This window comes from Scardinius erythrophthalmus (genome assembly GCF_964197995.2).
Source record: "Scardinius erythrophthalmus genome assembly, chromosome: 2".
Lineage (NCBI taxonomy): Eukaryota > Metazoa > Chordata > Actinopteri > Cypriniformes > Leuciscidae > Scardinius > Scardinius erythrophthalmus.
In genome coordinates this window covers 59070322-59085294 of record NC_138222.1, presented here as the reverse complement: position 1 = coordinate 59085294, position 14973 = coordinate 59070322, and the positions used below count along the sequence as shown (strand labels likewise).

At 37.3% G+C, this 14973-nt stretch overlaps 1 protein-coding gene across 1 annotated transcript; it reads right to left on the bottom strand.

The window, feature by feature from the left end:
- Positions 1–4965: 4965 nt before the first annotated feature.
- b4gat1 (beta-1,4-glucuronyltransferase 1) lies at positions 4966–10577 on the bottom strand. Its single transcript, XM_081352797.1, has 2 exons — positions 9179–10577; positions 4966–6361 (listed from the first exon to the last, which is right to left on the bottom strand). The coding sequence occupies exons 1-2, from the start codon at positions 10280–10282 to the stop codon at positions 6170–6172; spliced, it is 1296 nt and encodes a 431-aa protein (XP_081208923.1). The 5' UTR covers positions 10283–10577; the 3' UTR covers positions 4966–6169.
- Positions 10578–14973: the final 4396 nt, after the last annotated feature.

Below are 14973 nucleotides of genomic sequence, written 5' to 3'. Positions count from 1 at the left end.
TCCCAACTAGTAACAAATGTTTGATGATTGTTTGATTGTTCACAGGTTTTCCTGTTGTCATTAGTCTTGTATATTTAAGACCTCATGTTTGCCCTGTTTGTTGTGTATTTAAGTCTGAATGATATTCCAGGTTCCAGGATTATGGAGTCTATAGGCAAGTTACTATTTTGTGTTTATTTTGTGTTTCATAGTGATGGGAATCTATCTAACCTCATTGAAATTAATCTGTGCCAATGAGACCACAACTCATATCCTGGTCAACAGATTCACATATTGATCAATAATATAAAATAATTCAATAATATAATATAAATAATATAAAACAAGTATGTGATCATAATTATAGTAGGCCTAATTGTAATTGAAAAAAAAAAAATGGGTGTTCTGTTTTTAAAATATATAAATTATGTTATAGAGAAGTGTAGTGTTAAATCATTTAAAGAATGCCCCCTCCATAACCATTTCCCTTTTTATGCATCAGATGAGTTTGCGATTCTTGCGAAGCGCCAAATTATTATTATTATTATTATTATTTACTTATTTATTTCAAACCAGCTGTTCCGACCTTCCGATACTGCATGACGTTTGGCTTCAAACGTCATCAATCAAGTGGTATTGTCATTTCGAGACAAGCATCGCTACCATAGACAGTAAAAGAAATGGACACAGCGACACCATTGGATTCAACGGAGAAAAGTGAAGTCAATTAGAAACACTCACTTCCTGATGGCTGAGCGACTGCGCAGACTCAAACTGAGCTTGGCGACGTAGATGTGACGTGAGCAACCTGTCTGTCTTCTAGTAGCCGTGTCAAGAGAAATCTGAATCATTCCCTTCCGAATCTTGCAGAGACGGAGAGTGTGAGTAGGAGCTGTCCATGAGCTAGGAGCAGTAGAAACTTTTGCTAGGTATTCTGATTAATTATTTTGTCATTTTGCCTCCACGTCCCCCCGATTGCCCGTGAGCTTCTCCTCCTGTCTATACGGTAATCTCTATTGTGCGACTACTGTTAGCCTATTTTTACAAAAACTGCTTCTACGGGGCCATAACGTAAGATACAAGGTAATGGAGCCATTTATACATTTTCGTGTTTCTTTAGAAATAAATAATGGTAACGCCTCAGATGTAAAGTTATTCGCTGTCAAAGTGATGCCAAAATGAATGGGAGTCAATGGAATGTTAACAGCAGGTGATGGTCTGCTAATCAATGCCCGGGGAAGCTTCAGTGTTTTCTGAAAGATTACCCCCCTGATCGGTACAGTGTGTGTGTGTGATACAATAGTGCTTTGAAAACTGCATCGGAGCCCCGATATCAACCGTCCCGTCACTAGTGTGTCATGCTTTGGATTATCACCATTGTAATAAACTGCACTTTGGTCCTCTACATTATTGTTTTCATCTGCTTCCATGTCCGCGTCATTACAGCCATCAGTTAAAACAAACAGAAAGACTGATTGTTAGCTGTAGCCTATATGTATTTTTTATATTCCCTATAACTTTTCTCTATACGAGTGTTAATAATGCAGACATTATTTAAAATGTATATGTAGTAAAACACAAAAATCTGCATCAACTGCAAAGTCAGAAGTTGGCATCCCAAGTGTTACCATGGCAGCAAATTACTTCTGCATCTGAACATGCCAAATAGAATTTCTGAATTGTCTCGTAATTCCAACGTGACGTGAGCGTTCCATAATGCTCTGCAAAGTTCAAAAATAGTGTTTCCAAAGAAGTTATTGAAATGCAAACTACAACATCAGTACAATTGTTATTTGAGAATGTAAAACTGTTGTTCAGTTACGTTTGTCTTTACAAGAACCAAAATAATCATATGAATCCTATATGAAGTGCCGAAGTTTAGTTTAGTTCTGGTTGGTTAGGCACATCAATATGGAAGCCCATTTCTGACACATAAGGAAAATTATGCATTTGTAAAACATAATTGACATAGTCTAAATTATGACACACTTAATAATGAGATGAATGTCAAAACTGAGAATGTAATTTTCAACTTTTTATATCATAATTATGATTTAGTATGTGAAAATTTCAATTATCTCATAAGTTTGGATTTTTATCCATAATTGTGACAGTCAATTATGACTTAAGTATGTCATAATTATGACAATTAATACTTTTTTGTCATAATTATGATTTAGTATGTCATATTATGAATGTCAATGTCAACTCTTTGTCATAATCATGACTTGTTTTGCCAAAATTTAGACTCTCATAATTTTGACTTTTTATCCATAATTAGTAGCCTACATAATTATTAAGTGTGTCATAATAATGACATAGTATGTCATAATTATTACTTTTTGTCATAATTATGAGTTAGTATGTCATTATTAAGACTTAGTATGTCATATTATCAATATATCACAATTTAGGCTATAATTATGACTTGGTATGTCATAATTTCAACTCTCATAATTTAGACTTTAACAATAATTAGGCTACGACAGTCAGAATTACGACTTGGTGTGTCAATTATGATTTAATAGGCCTATGCCATAATTTTGACTTTTTATATTGTAATTATGACTATGTTATGACTTATGTCATAATTTCTACTTTTTATGTCATAATTAAGATTTACCAAATTTGTTATGTGTCAGAAATGGGCTTCCACGGGTTTAGCAGTATAGAAGTCAAGTGAAATAACCTGAGTTTGTTTGAAGAACAGCTAAACCTTATGACACACACACACACACACGTCTCACTTTGGCTCAAGTCAAACATGTTCATCTGATTAAAAAAAAAAAAAATTACACATGATCATTTAGGAAAATTACAGAAATGTCTTTTCAACAATCCTCTCAGCCAATCAGAACATCAAAGAATGTTTTTTTTTTCTGATATCATCCCACAGGGTGATCTGAAGTGTGAGGAGGTTTTAGGATGCTGTTACACCGGAAGCACAGCTGGAGTGACGCTTGTTTCCCGCCTCACACTCGCGCCCCCTTCTGGTCCACTGCTGCAATGACACGCTGTGAATGGAAAGGCGTTTATCAGTATGGACTTCTAATAAATTCATATACAAAAGGGTCAAAGTGTAGCAGCACAGACAGTGCTGGACCATGACATTTTATTGCATTAAATGGGATTTTAATGCATTAATGTATTTATTTAGCCTTTTTTGTGGCCATAATGTTCAACACTGACACCAAGATATTACATCAATATTACTACTGAAGTATTAAACGCAGTTGCCCCTCTCAAAGTAAAAAACAAAACAAAAAACAAAATAAGCAGTCCTGGCTAAACGAAGACATTAGAGCTTTAAGGAAACAATGTAGAAGGGCAGAAAGAATATGGAAATGGGACAAACTGCAAATTTCTTATCAACTTTTGCAAGCTAGTCTGTCTCAATATCAGGAAGCCGTTTCTTTATCAAGGGCTAACTATTTTTCCAGTTTGAGTGCAAAAAAACTCCCATTGTCCAAAGACTCTATTTTCCACTTAGAAACTCTGTGTTGAATCCCCAAATTGCATCCGGTTTAGTTCCAAGTGCTGATCTGTGTGAGAAGTTTTGCAGCTTCTTCATAGACAAGATTATTGGCATGGGGGTCCCTGATTTTATTATTTTCATCCAAAAGTTGTTATAATTTACAGATTAGTTCTTCTAGCCTGTCTGCTTTTCAGACTATATCTCACTCTGATTGTTCTCTTGATACTATTCCCGCTGTCCTTTTTAAGGAGGTATTGGAAGTTGTTTTACCTAGTGTACTTTCCATTGTAAATGCCTCTCTGCATAGCAGCACTGTTCCATCCTGTTTAAAACATGCTGTGCTTCACCCCTTGCTAAAAAACAACAACAAAAAACTAGATTCTTCTGACCTTCATAACTACAGAGACCCATTTCAAAGTTGCCCTTTTTGCCGAAAGTTCTGGAAAAAGTTGTTTTAAATCAACTTACACCGTATTTAATTTTAAATAACATCTTAGATCCTTTTCAGTCTGCTTTTAAAGCCAAGCACAGTACTGAGTCTTCCCTATTAAGAGTGACAAATTATGTTTTGTTATCAGTTGACTCTGCAAACTGCAGTCCTTGTTCTGTTGGATTTAAGTGCAGCTTTTGACACCGTGGACCACTGTATTATGTTAAAAAGATTAAATGCTTTAGAGTGGTCTGAGTCTTATCTTTCAAATAGGAGTATATCTGTAGACATTGGAGAATTTTCATCTTCCCCAGTGCCAGTCATCTGTGGGGTGCCACAGGGTTCGATCTTGGGTCCAGTTTTGTTTTCGCTTTACATGCTTTCACTGCGCTCGATCTTTGAGCATCATAAGATCTCCTATCACATCTATGCAGAGGATAGTGATCCCCAGCTCTGTTTACCATTAGACTATGGTAGTGATTGTTCCTTCCCTGCTTGCATGTTTAAAGGATATTAGAGAATGGATGGAAGACATTTTTCCTTAACTGAATGAAAACAAGACCGAGTTTATAATGTTTGGCTCAAAAACCGCAGATTGACAAATACAGTGCTTTCTTGGGGAATTTTCAGTCAAACAATCACTCTTATGTTCAAAATCTGGGGGTCCTTTTTGATTCTGATCTGAAGTTTGACACAAATAAATTCAGTGGTCAGGGCGAGCTTCTTCCAGCTAAAGTGACTTCTTACTTTTAGGGATTTGGAGACTGTTATTCACGCTTTTATTTCCTCAAGACTTGATTACTGTAATGCCTTGTATGCTGTAATTAGTCAGTCATCACTCTCACGATTACAGATTGTCCAAAATGCTGTAGCTCGTTTCCTGACTGGGACAAAAAAGAGGGAACATATTTCACCTGTCCAGGCCTCTCTCCATTGGCTCCCTGTGAAACAAAGAATTGATTTTAAGGTTTTTAATTTAATAAATAAATAAAGTTTTTGCTTTACTTGTGAAGCACTTTGCTCAACATTCGTGTTGTTAAAAGGTGCTATATAAATAAACTTTGACCTTGACAGTCATGATCATCTTAAAGTGAATCACCACCAACACAAATGTTGTAGATTTATGTAACAAGATACAAAAACGAACAGGTCAGTATCAATAATAATTACAGAAGAACTCATTTGTCATTCAACAATAACAAAAACAATGTTCAAATAATTACATGTTCACTCCGTGTCTGAATGTTATAAAACAGTAATTTTCTCTTCAGCATCACAATAAGGTTTCCAGTGTTGAAACGTCACAACATTCATGCTGTCAAATACGACACTATCAGGGCAAAAAGAGATAAATAACCAAAGTGAGCTACTATGACAAGAAAATAACCGGCTAAATAATAATACTATTGGAAACTGATGTAAAAAGACACTCAATATCATTTGAAAAAAAAAAAATACATTTGATATCAGGCAAGAAAAAAAGTATTTAAAAAATTGAAACCAAAATAAATCTTTTTAAATTTATCTTCCAAAAAGGATAGTACAAACAAGCCCCGTTCAGTGTTAAACATTTCATATCTCTTACAGTTCATGTAAATATCTGACACACACACACACACACACACAGCATTGCCTGTTCATCTTTCAGTCACTAAACCTGTAAATTCCTGCATTAATCTAATGTTGCTTAATTGTCATCTACCCCTAATCCACAAGTCAGATATAATTAAAACACTAATATGATTTTCAGACGCTGTTGAGCCGTTATTAGCATAAAGGTGGCCTATCGACCTTAATATGTTAATAGCTTTACAACTAATCCGTCTCGTCAGAAACTCGAACACATGCACCCGTACAGTCACAACATCTCGCCTCTTAAACTCTATTATTAGTGTTGACCAACGTTCAGTAACTTCTTATTTACTTGGATAAAACATTTCTCAGGTTAAATAATACATTAAAACCACAGAGAGCAAGACAATGAAATCAATAAATAGCTTTAAAGGTATTAAATTAAATTAAATTGTATCTTGCTCTCACAATCCACACACATTTAAAACGAAACAAAAAAAAAAACATTTTAATAATTATAAAGAAAAACATTTTTATTTAGTGTCTCTCTTTAAAAGCATGAGCGATCAGCTTAAATAAATAAAATGATGCGCATTCTCTTATACAGTACAGTTTGTTGTTGTTGTTTTGAAATAGGTGTGAATTCAGACAGGGTCTTAGTTTGAGTTTTTCCTCTGTGCATCTCAAGCGTCTGGAAGATGTTGAGGATTTCCTCAGCAGTGGCGAGGAGAGTTGGGATACTTGTCCTTCAGGCTCTCCTTGAAGCTGCGGAAGAGGACCCGGTTCTTCCGGTTCTCCTCGTCCTTCCTGCTGTGAAACTCTCCCTGGACCTTGAAGCCCTTGTGCACCACAAACGCATTGCTCAGAACGGAGAACCGGTAACCAGCGACGTGAAGCTCGCAGGCCTGAGGAGAAGAGGGTGAGGCAATCAGTGAGTAACTGAGCCATGAATGAAGGAAGGAAATAAATGCATATTTTGCACCATAAGAAGGTTTTCAGGTCACATTGGTTCTAGTCTACTTGTTTAGAATATTATATTTTTATATTTAGAATATTTATTATAATATTAAATTTTATTTTAAGAGTTAGAATATTATATATTACATATTAATTCTACTAATACTTTTTATTGTAAGAGTTGATATATATATATATATATACACACATACATATATATATATATATACATACACACACATATATATGAAGAGTTCAGATGCTCGTATATTTAAGTTCAGTAATTTCACTTAAATGACAACTAATAGGTAATTTTCATTGCCATTTAAGTGAAATTACTGAACTTAAATATACAAGCTTGATAAAAATGATCATTCTAGAAGAAAATTTCAGATGGCACTTAGAGGCTTTTGCATCTGTACTCTTCATATATATATATATATATATATATATATATATATATATATATATATATATATATATATATATATATATATATATACAATGAGGAAAATAAGTATTTGAACACCCTGCTATTTTGCAAGTTCTCCCACTTAAAAATCATGGAGGGGTCTGAAATTGTCATCGTAGGTGCATGTCCACTGTGAGAGACATAATCTAAAAAGAAAAATCCAGAAATCACAATGTATGATTTTTTAACTATTTATTTGTATGATACAGCTGCAAATAAGTATTTGAACACCTGAGAAAATCAATGTTAATATTTGGTACAGTAGCCTTTGTTTGCATTTACAGAGGTCAAACGTTTCCTGTAGTTTTTCACCAGGTTTGCACACACTGCAGGAGGGATTTTGGCCCACTCCTCCACACAGATCTTCTCTAGATCAGTCAGGTTTCTGGGCTGTCGCTGAGAAACACGGAGTTTGAGCTCCCTCCAAAGATTGTCTATTGGGTTTAGGTCTGGAGACTGGCTAGGCCACGCCAGAACCTTGATATGCTTCTTACAGAGCCACTCCTTGGTTATCCTGGCTGTGTGCTTCGGGTCATTGTCATGTTGGAAGACCCAGCCTCGACCCATCTTCAATGCTCTAACTGAGGGAAGGAGGTTGTTCCCCAAAATCTCGCAATACATGGCCCCGGTCATCCTCTCCTTAATACAGTGCAGTCGCCCTGTCCCATGTGCAGAAAAACACCCCCAAAGCATGATGCTACCACCCCCATGCTTCACAGTAGGGATGGTGTTCTTGGGATGGTACTCATTCTTCTTCCTCCAAACACGTTTAGTGGAATTATGACCAAAAAGTTCTACTTTGGTCTCATCTGACCACATGACTTTCTCCCATGACTCCTCTGGATCATCCAAATGGTCATCGGCAAACTTAAGACGGGCCTTGACATGTGCTGGTTTAAGCAGGGGAACCTTCCGTGCCATGCATGATTTCAAACCATGACGTCTTAGTGTATTACCAACAGTAACCTTGGAAACGGTGGTCCCAGCTCTTTTCAGGTCATTGACCAGCTCCTCCCGTGTAGTTCTAGGCTGATTTCTCACCTTTCTTAGGATCATTGAGACCCCACGAGGTGAGATCTTGCATGGAGCCCCAGTCCGAGGGAGATTGACGTCATGTTTAGTTTCTTCCATTTTCTAATGATTGCTCCAACAGTGGACCGTTTTTCACCAAGCTGCTTGGCAATTTCCCCGTAGCCCTTTCCAGCCTTGTGGAGGTGTACAATTTTGTCTCTAGTGTATTTGGACAGCTCTTTGGTCTTGGCCATGTTAGTAGTTGGATTCTTACTGATTGTATGGGGTGGACAGGTGTCTCTATGCAGCTAACGACCTCAAACAGGTGCATCTAATTTAGGATAATAAATGGAGTGGAGGTGGACATTTTAAAGGCAGACTAACAGGTCTTTGAGGGTCAGAATTCTAGCTGATAGACAGGTGTTCAAATACTTATTTGCAGCTGTATCATACAAATAAATAGTTAAAAAATCATATATTGTGATTTCTGGATTTTTTTTTTAGATTATGTCTCTCACAGTGAACATGCACCTACGATGACAATTTCAGACCCCTCCATGATTTCTGAGTGGGAGAACTTGCAAAATAGCAGGGTGTTCAAATACTTATTTTCCTCATTGTATATATATATATAGCTTAGAATTATAAGGTTCTATCTCCGTTTAGGGTAGTTCTGAGATACTGAGCATCAAAGTTTTTACATCCCAGCTGGCAATATATATATATATATATATATATATATATATATATATATATATATATATACTTACATAAACATTATATATATATATATAATGGTAACTCTTACAATAAAAATATAATGGATATTGTTAATCATTAATTTCAAGTGTCCCAGAAAAGGGACAAGAAATAATTATTACTTATGCAATCTAATTATTTCAGTTTTGATTTTTTTAATAAATTTGCAATTTGCTTTATACATTTTTTTTTTTTTTGCTTTGCCATTATGGAGTGTATTATGAAGTGTAGATTAATAAATGTGAAAAAAAAAGTTTAATGTGGCAGCAACAACAAAATGTGAAAAAAAAATGAAAGGGTTTGAATACATTTGCAAGCCACTGTATACACACACACAGCCATATACATACATTATATATATATATATATATATATATATATATATATATATATATATATATATATATATATATATGTTGTGTAGATATTTTCATGTTTATTTAAAAAGAAAAAAGAAAAAAGATTGCTTTATTTTGCACAATTCTGCATTTAGCTACCTGATTATTTGTATAAACCCACTGACCTGACTGATCCGGTTGAAGCCGTACTGCCTGAAGCTCTCGTCGTAGAGAGGAACCGATCGAGCGCCGATGTAGAACGGCTCCCAGGGATCGGCCCAGTTTAAGGTGTATGCCACCTCCAGCGGCCCCGAGCTTCTGCTGGCCCGGTTGATCCACTGGGAGTAGTTAGTGGGAGCCTGACAGCGAGGGCACAGTTCATCGTAGAACGGCCTCACCTCTCCGACCTGATAGAGTTGCACCAGCTCGGGCTTCGAGCCGGGCATTTTACGTGTGTGTCTGATCTCGAACGCTGGAAGAACCAGGACCTCGTCCGCGGCGGGTTCACGTCTCATTAGCATGGTCACAAACTGGTGGTGCAAATTGGCACTGGGAATCATGTCGACGTCGATGACCAGGATGTAGGCCGAGTCTGTGCCGCTGCGGGCCACGTTTCGGAGAAGGTTGTTCGGGTACGAGACGTTGTTTCCAATGGCGTAGTTTTTATACTTGTCTCGGTGGGATTCGAGATTCGCGAAGACACCGGAACAGCCCTTCTCCTCGAGACCGGCGAAGTGCTCTCGATCCTGCTCTGGAAAACTGGCCATTTCTCCTGAAAGGCAGACCAGGTGGAAGTCAACCAATGCTTGAACTTGAGGGCAAAACAAGCTGAGGGCGTAGACGAAGGCCGTCGCGAACTTGACATCTTGTCCGTGTGCGAATATAGCGATGGACAGAGGATTCTGCCAGCGCTCAAGCAAAGAGTTCAAATGGTGAAGGTTGTTGATCGTCGTGTGCGTGGCCAACGCCAGATGGTGCGATCTGGGATCTGCTCCTGGCTTCTGATTGGTGGAGAAGTCACTTTTGATTAGGTTCTTGTACACACGATACTGTCCACTGCCATCGAAGATGCCGCCTGTGGATAAAGAGTATCTTAGATGTTCCCGTCTGGGGTTCTTCTCATCTTGGTTTGCAGTTTTTTTGGATCCGAACAGCTCTGAGTACTTGTAGCGCTGCTGTTTGCCATGCAGTTTTGAAAGGAAAGACAGATATAAAAGCTGCAACAGTGCAACGATGAGAAGCGCACTGAGCACCACCTTAAACACTGAGCATTTTTTAGAGAAATGCATTACAATTACTGGTACCTTTTAATGAATATTAATGAAAAAATGGTGTCTATGGCTACAGTACACACAGATCAGCTAGGGTTAGCCAGGGCAACACTAGCTCTAGCTATGCAGCCCTCATGCATGCAGCAGACATTGCCTTGACTTGCATTGCATTGCAGCAAGATGTAGTGCAGGTCAGATTGAGCGGGAATCGACTTGCATGTTTGGATGCAAGCGAAAAGACGCCCGTTAGACGCCTGTGAACAAGCAGAAGAGAAAAGCGTTCGGGAAGAGCACGCACTGCGCATGCGTGTTTACCGTTCCGCTTACCGTAAACACCCTAGAACGGGCTCGGCTCTCTAAACGTGTTCTGGAATACGTCTGTGCGATAGTTTCGATGTTATAAACACTCCCTGTTATTAGAAATCAGATGAAATGTCAGTAAATACTCATTGGGCATCAAAAACGTATTCATTATTGCCTAAAAGCGACAAACAAAAAGATTAAGTTCAGAATCGAGGACGCAAGCGACGAGGTGGCCGAGTGGTTAAGGCGATGGACTGCTAATCCATTGTGCTCTGCACGCGTGGGTTCGAATCCCATCCTCGTCGAAATCTTTATTTTTTTATTTTGATAAATACGAGATTCTGGAAATCCTGCAATCTTATTGTACAATATGCTAAATATACTGATTTTTGTACATGGTAGTACCAGTGGCAGCTGATGAAAATGTGCTGGATAATGCTGTGCCACATCCAACATCATGACCCCAAAACAATTGAATTCTACACAGGTAAAACATATATATATATACAAAAAAATAAATAAATAAATAATTAAGTTAGAGAGGCTTGAAACATACTTTAGATAGATAATTGTTTTACCAAGTTCAGGATTAAGTTTGAGGATGATCCTCACAAAACTTTTTCTGCAAGCTTTCTTCAAGGTAAATTGAAACATACTTTTTAACTATAATAATTCACAATTTATGTATACAGTGCAACAGCAAAACCTGTGAGGAAAAATAAATGTTATATTTGTTTAGAGTGTGAGTGTGTGTGTGTGTGTGTGTGTGTGTGTGTGTGAAGAGTTCAGATGCAAAAGCCTGTAAATTCCATCTGAAATTTTCTTCTAGAATGATCTTTTTTTTTATAAAGCTCGTATATTTAAGTAAAGTATATTTAAGTATTTTTATAAAGCTCGTATATTTAAGTAAAGTAATTTCACTTAAATGACAATTAATAGGTAATTTGCATTGCCATTTAAGTGAAATTATTGAACTTAAATATACGAGCTTGATAAAAATGACTATTCTAGAAGAAAATTTCAGATGGCACTTAGAGGCTTTTGCATCTGAACTCTTCATATATATATATATATACATACACCGGTCAAAAGTTAGGAAACATTACTATTTTTTTATGTTTTTGAATGAAGTCTAGAGTACTACTTTGAACAGTACTATTGTGAGATATTAGCTGCAATACTAAGCAGGGTCACATGGAGATGCCATCAGACCATTATGCCAGCCTTGACCAGACTGCAATTATACCGATCCTTTCAGAATTATTAAACACACCAAAACACAAATGGAAAAATATAGCTGCGAGCAGCGATTGCGGGCCCAAGCCGGTGGCACCGCCAACCTGGTGCCTTTAGTTACACTAAAGGCACCGGGGGTGGCGGTGTCACCGGCTTGGGCCCTCCATCGCTGCTCGCAGCTATATTTATATATATATATATATATATATATATATATATATATATATATATATATATATATATATATATATATATATATATCAGACAAGTAATATTCTTTGTCTTGTCACTTAAAAAAAAAAAATATATATATATATATATATATATATATAATTACCTTTTTTTGGATGCTAAACTATTGTTTATTATATGCTTTGTACTTCACTCACGTTCCAATATCGAAGGGAAAAATGATCCTCTTCACATGCGCAAAAATGTCCTTGGAAAATTCACAGTGGAGCGGTGCTTACTGTGATTGTACGAATTGTACTACTGACTATTTAGAGCAGTGTAATCTTTATATGTTAGGTTGACCATTTTATTATTATATTTTATTAAGTCTATAATGAACAGGCTGCAATGTCAAGATTGCAATGCTAGTGTGTGTGTGCGTGTGTGTGTGTGTGTGTGTGTTCATGTTTTTCTGTCCCGGTGGGGACTTTAACCTGAATGCACACAGACTCATGGGGACTCGTATCACAGTGGGGACCTAAATAGAGGTCCCCATGGGTAAACAAGCTTCATACAGAATGAGTTTTTTTGGAAATGTAAAAATGCAGAAAGTTTTCAGTGATGGGTAGGTTTAGGGGTAGGGTTAGTGTAAGGAGATAAAATATACAGTTTGTACAGTATAAAAATCATTAAATCTATGGAGAGTCCCCACAAAGATAGTAAACCGTGTGTGTGTGGGTGGGTGTGTGTGTGTGGCGTGGGCGCGTTTGAACAGTGGACACATAAAAACATACTCCGTCATTATACAGGACGACATTCAAACTGCAAAGTGTTAACTTATATTTGTGTACAGTCGCAATAAAACACAACATTGTGCTTTTGTAAAATAATTTCAAGCAATCAACCCCCGAAAGGCGCTAATTTTAAAATTAAACTAAAATGCTCATGGCTGCACGGGCATTCATAACGGTGCACATCCACGGCGAGGAACGAGCAGAACAGAGTGAACGTTTTTCAGTTAATTCCTACTTCCATAGGAATTAATTTGAAACGCTCGCTCAACCACTATCAATGTCAGTGTGGACGAACATATTTTACTTTCGTTTTTAAGTTGGCGATTCAAAAGCCCCCAGCGGTGTCACATGTCGATTAACCGGTGGTAAAATATTCTCACCGTCACATACCTAGTATATTTTTAAGTAGATACAATAGGCCTACCTGATTTTGAACACAAGAGGGCAGTATAGCCCTATGTATGACTTGACTTTTATGGGACTAAATAGTACAATTACTATTTTTAAACTTATAAATATTTATTAAATTGAAAAAAAAAGAATAAAATGGGTTTAGTTGTGATATTTTTATACTTTTATATAGAAATAAATGGTGTTTAATTACATTTTTAGAAGATGAGGCTTTAAGTGTTACTTTACTTTAGTCCCTCACTATAGCAAAACCGTTTGAGATGTTTAATATCCGTACACAATTTAGCATCTTTAATGTATCTTTATCATTTTGAAAAAGTTTGGTGTGAATAAAATAAACCAGTTAGGAAGAGTAGCTAAAAACTCAGAGTCTGAAATATCCAAAAAATCCACATTCAAACCAAAATATCTGACTTCCTTTTGCTCTGAGCTAATAACTGTAAATTAGAAAGTTGTCCGGCTCGGTGAGACCAATATATATACTGATTTTTGTAACTGTTGGTAAAACTAACCCACCCACTTTTGTCAAACGCATGTTGAAAGTGACACACTTCCTGCTGCCAGTTGGTGGCGCTATAACTTTGACTCACGATAGTTACATCCATCTGATCTGCCTCTTACCACGAACACACTGCTAAAGTTTCATCAAGATCAGTTAATGTATGCAGAAGTTATAACACTTCGTCTCCTCTCTTTTCTCGCCATAAATTTGTTTCCTCGCCACGGCCAAACCGTTCGAGATATCAAAAATCCGTCCGCAATTTAGCATTCTCAATGTCTTGACTTCATGCTGACTGAGTTTGGAGGTGATTGAATGAATTCTCTAGGAGGAGTACATCACATTCCACAGCAAGCGTTTTCCAAACAACCCATAATAGCCGACTTCCTGTTGGGCTGGCGTGAAACTTGACAGAGGGAAAGTTGTTCAGCCCGATGAAATCTATATGTGTACCGAGTTTCATATTAATTCATGCAAGCGTGTTTGAAATATGAACCAAGTTTTCAGACCCTGTTCAAGAGGGCGCTGTTGAGCCCCCCTGCCACGCCCGTTTCTGAAACTTTTCACATGTCTACTGGCTAATAAGTGTTATGTGTCTGTCGAGTTTCATCCAATTTCAAGCATGCTAAGAGTTTCAAACGCATCCGAAAAGAATATTAAAATTTGATGCGTTGCCACGGCAACAGTATCTAAGATATCAATAATCCTTTCACAGGTCTACATCTGCCGTGTGTTTACATTATACACATAAAGTTTGAAGCAAATCGGGTAAAAGTAAGAGGGTGACTTCAAAGCATTTTGAAAGTGACACACTTCCTGCTGCCAGTTGGTGGCGCTATAACTTTGACTCACAATAGTCACATCCATGTGATCGGCCTCTTACAACGAATACACTGCTGAAGTTTCATCAAGATCTGTCAATGTATGCAAAAGTTATAACACACTTCCTGTGTCCCATTATTCGCCATAAATTAGTTTCCTCGCCACGGCCAAACCGTTCGAGATATCAAAAATCTGTTCGCAAGAATTCATCCTCAATGTCTTGACTTTATTCTCACCGAGTTTGGTGGCGATCGGATGAAATCCCTAGGAGGAGTATTTCACATTCCATTGTATGCGTTTTCCAAACAACGTATAATAACCGACTTCCTGTTGGGCTTTTGTAAAACTTAGAGCACGAAAGTTGTTCGGCCCGATGAGATCTATATGTGTACTGAGTTTCATATTATTACATGCAAGCGTGTTTGATTTATGGACCAAGTTTTCGGACCCCATTCCAGGGGGCGCCGTCGAGC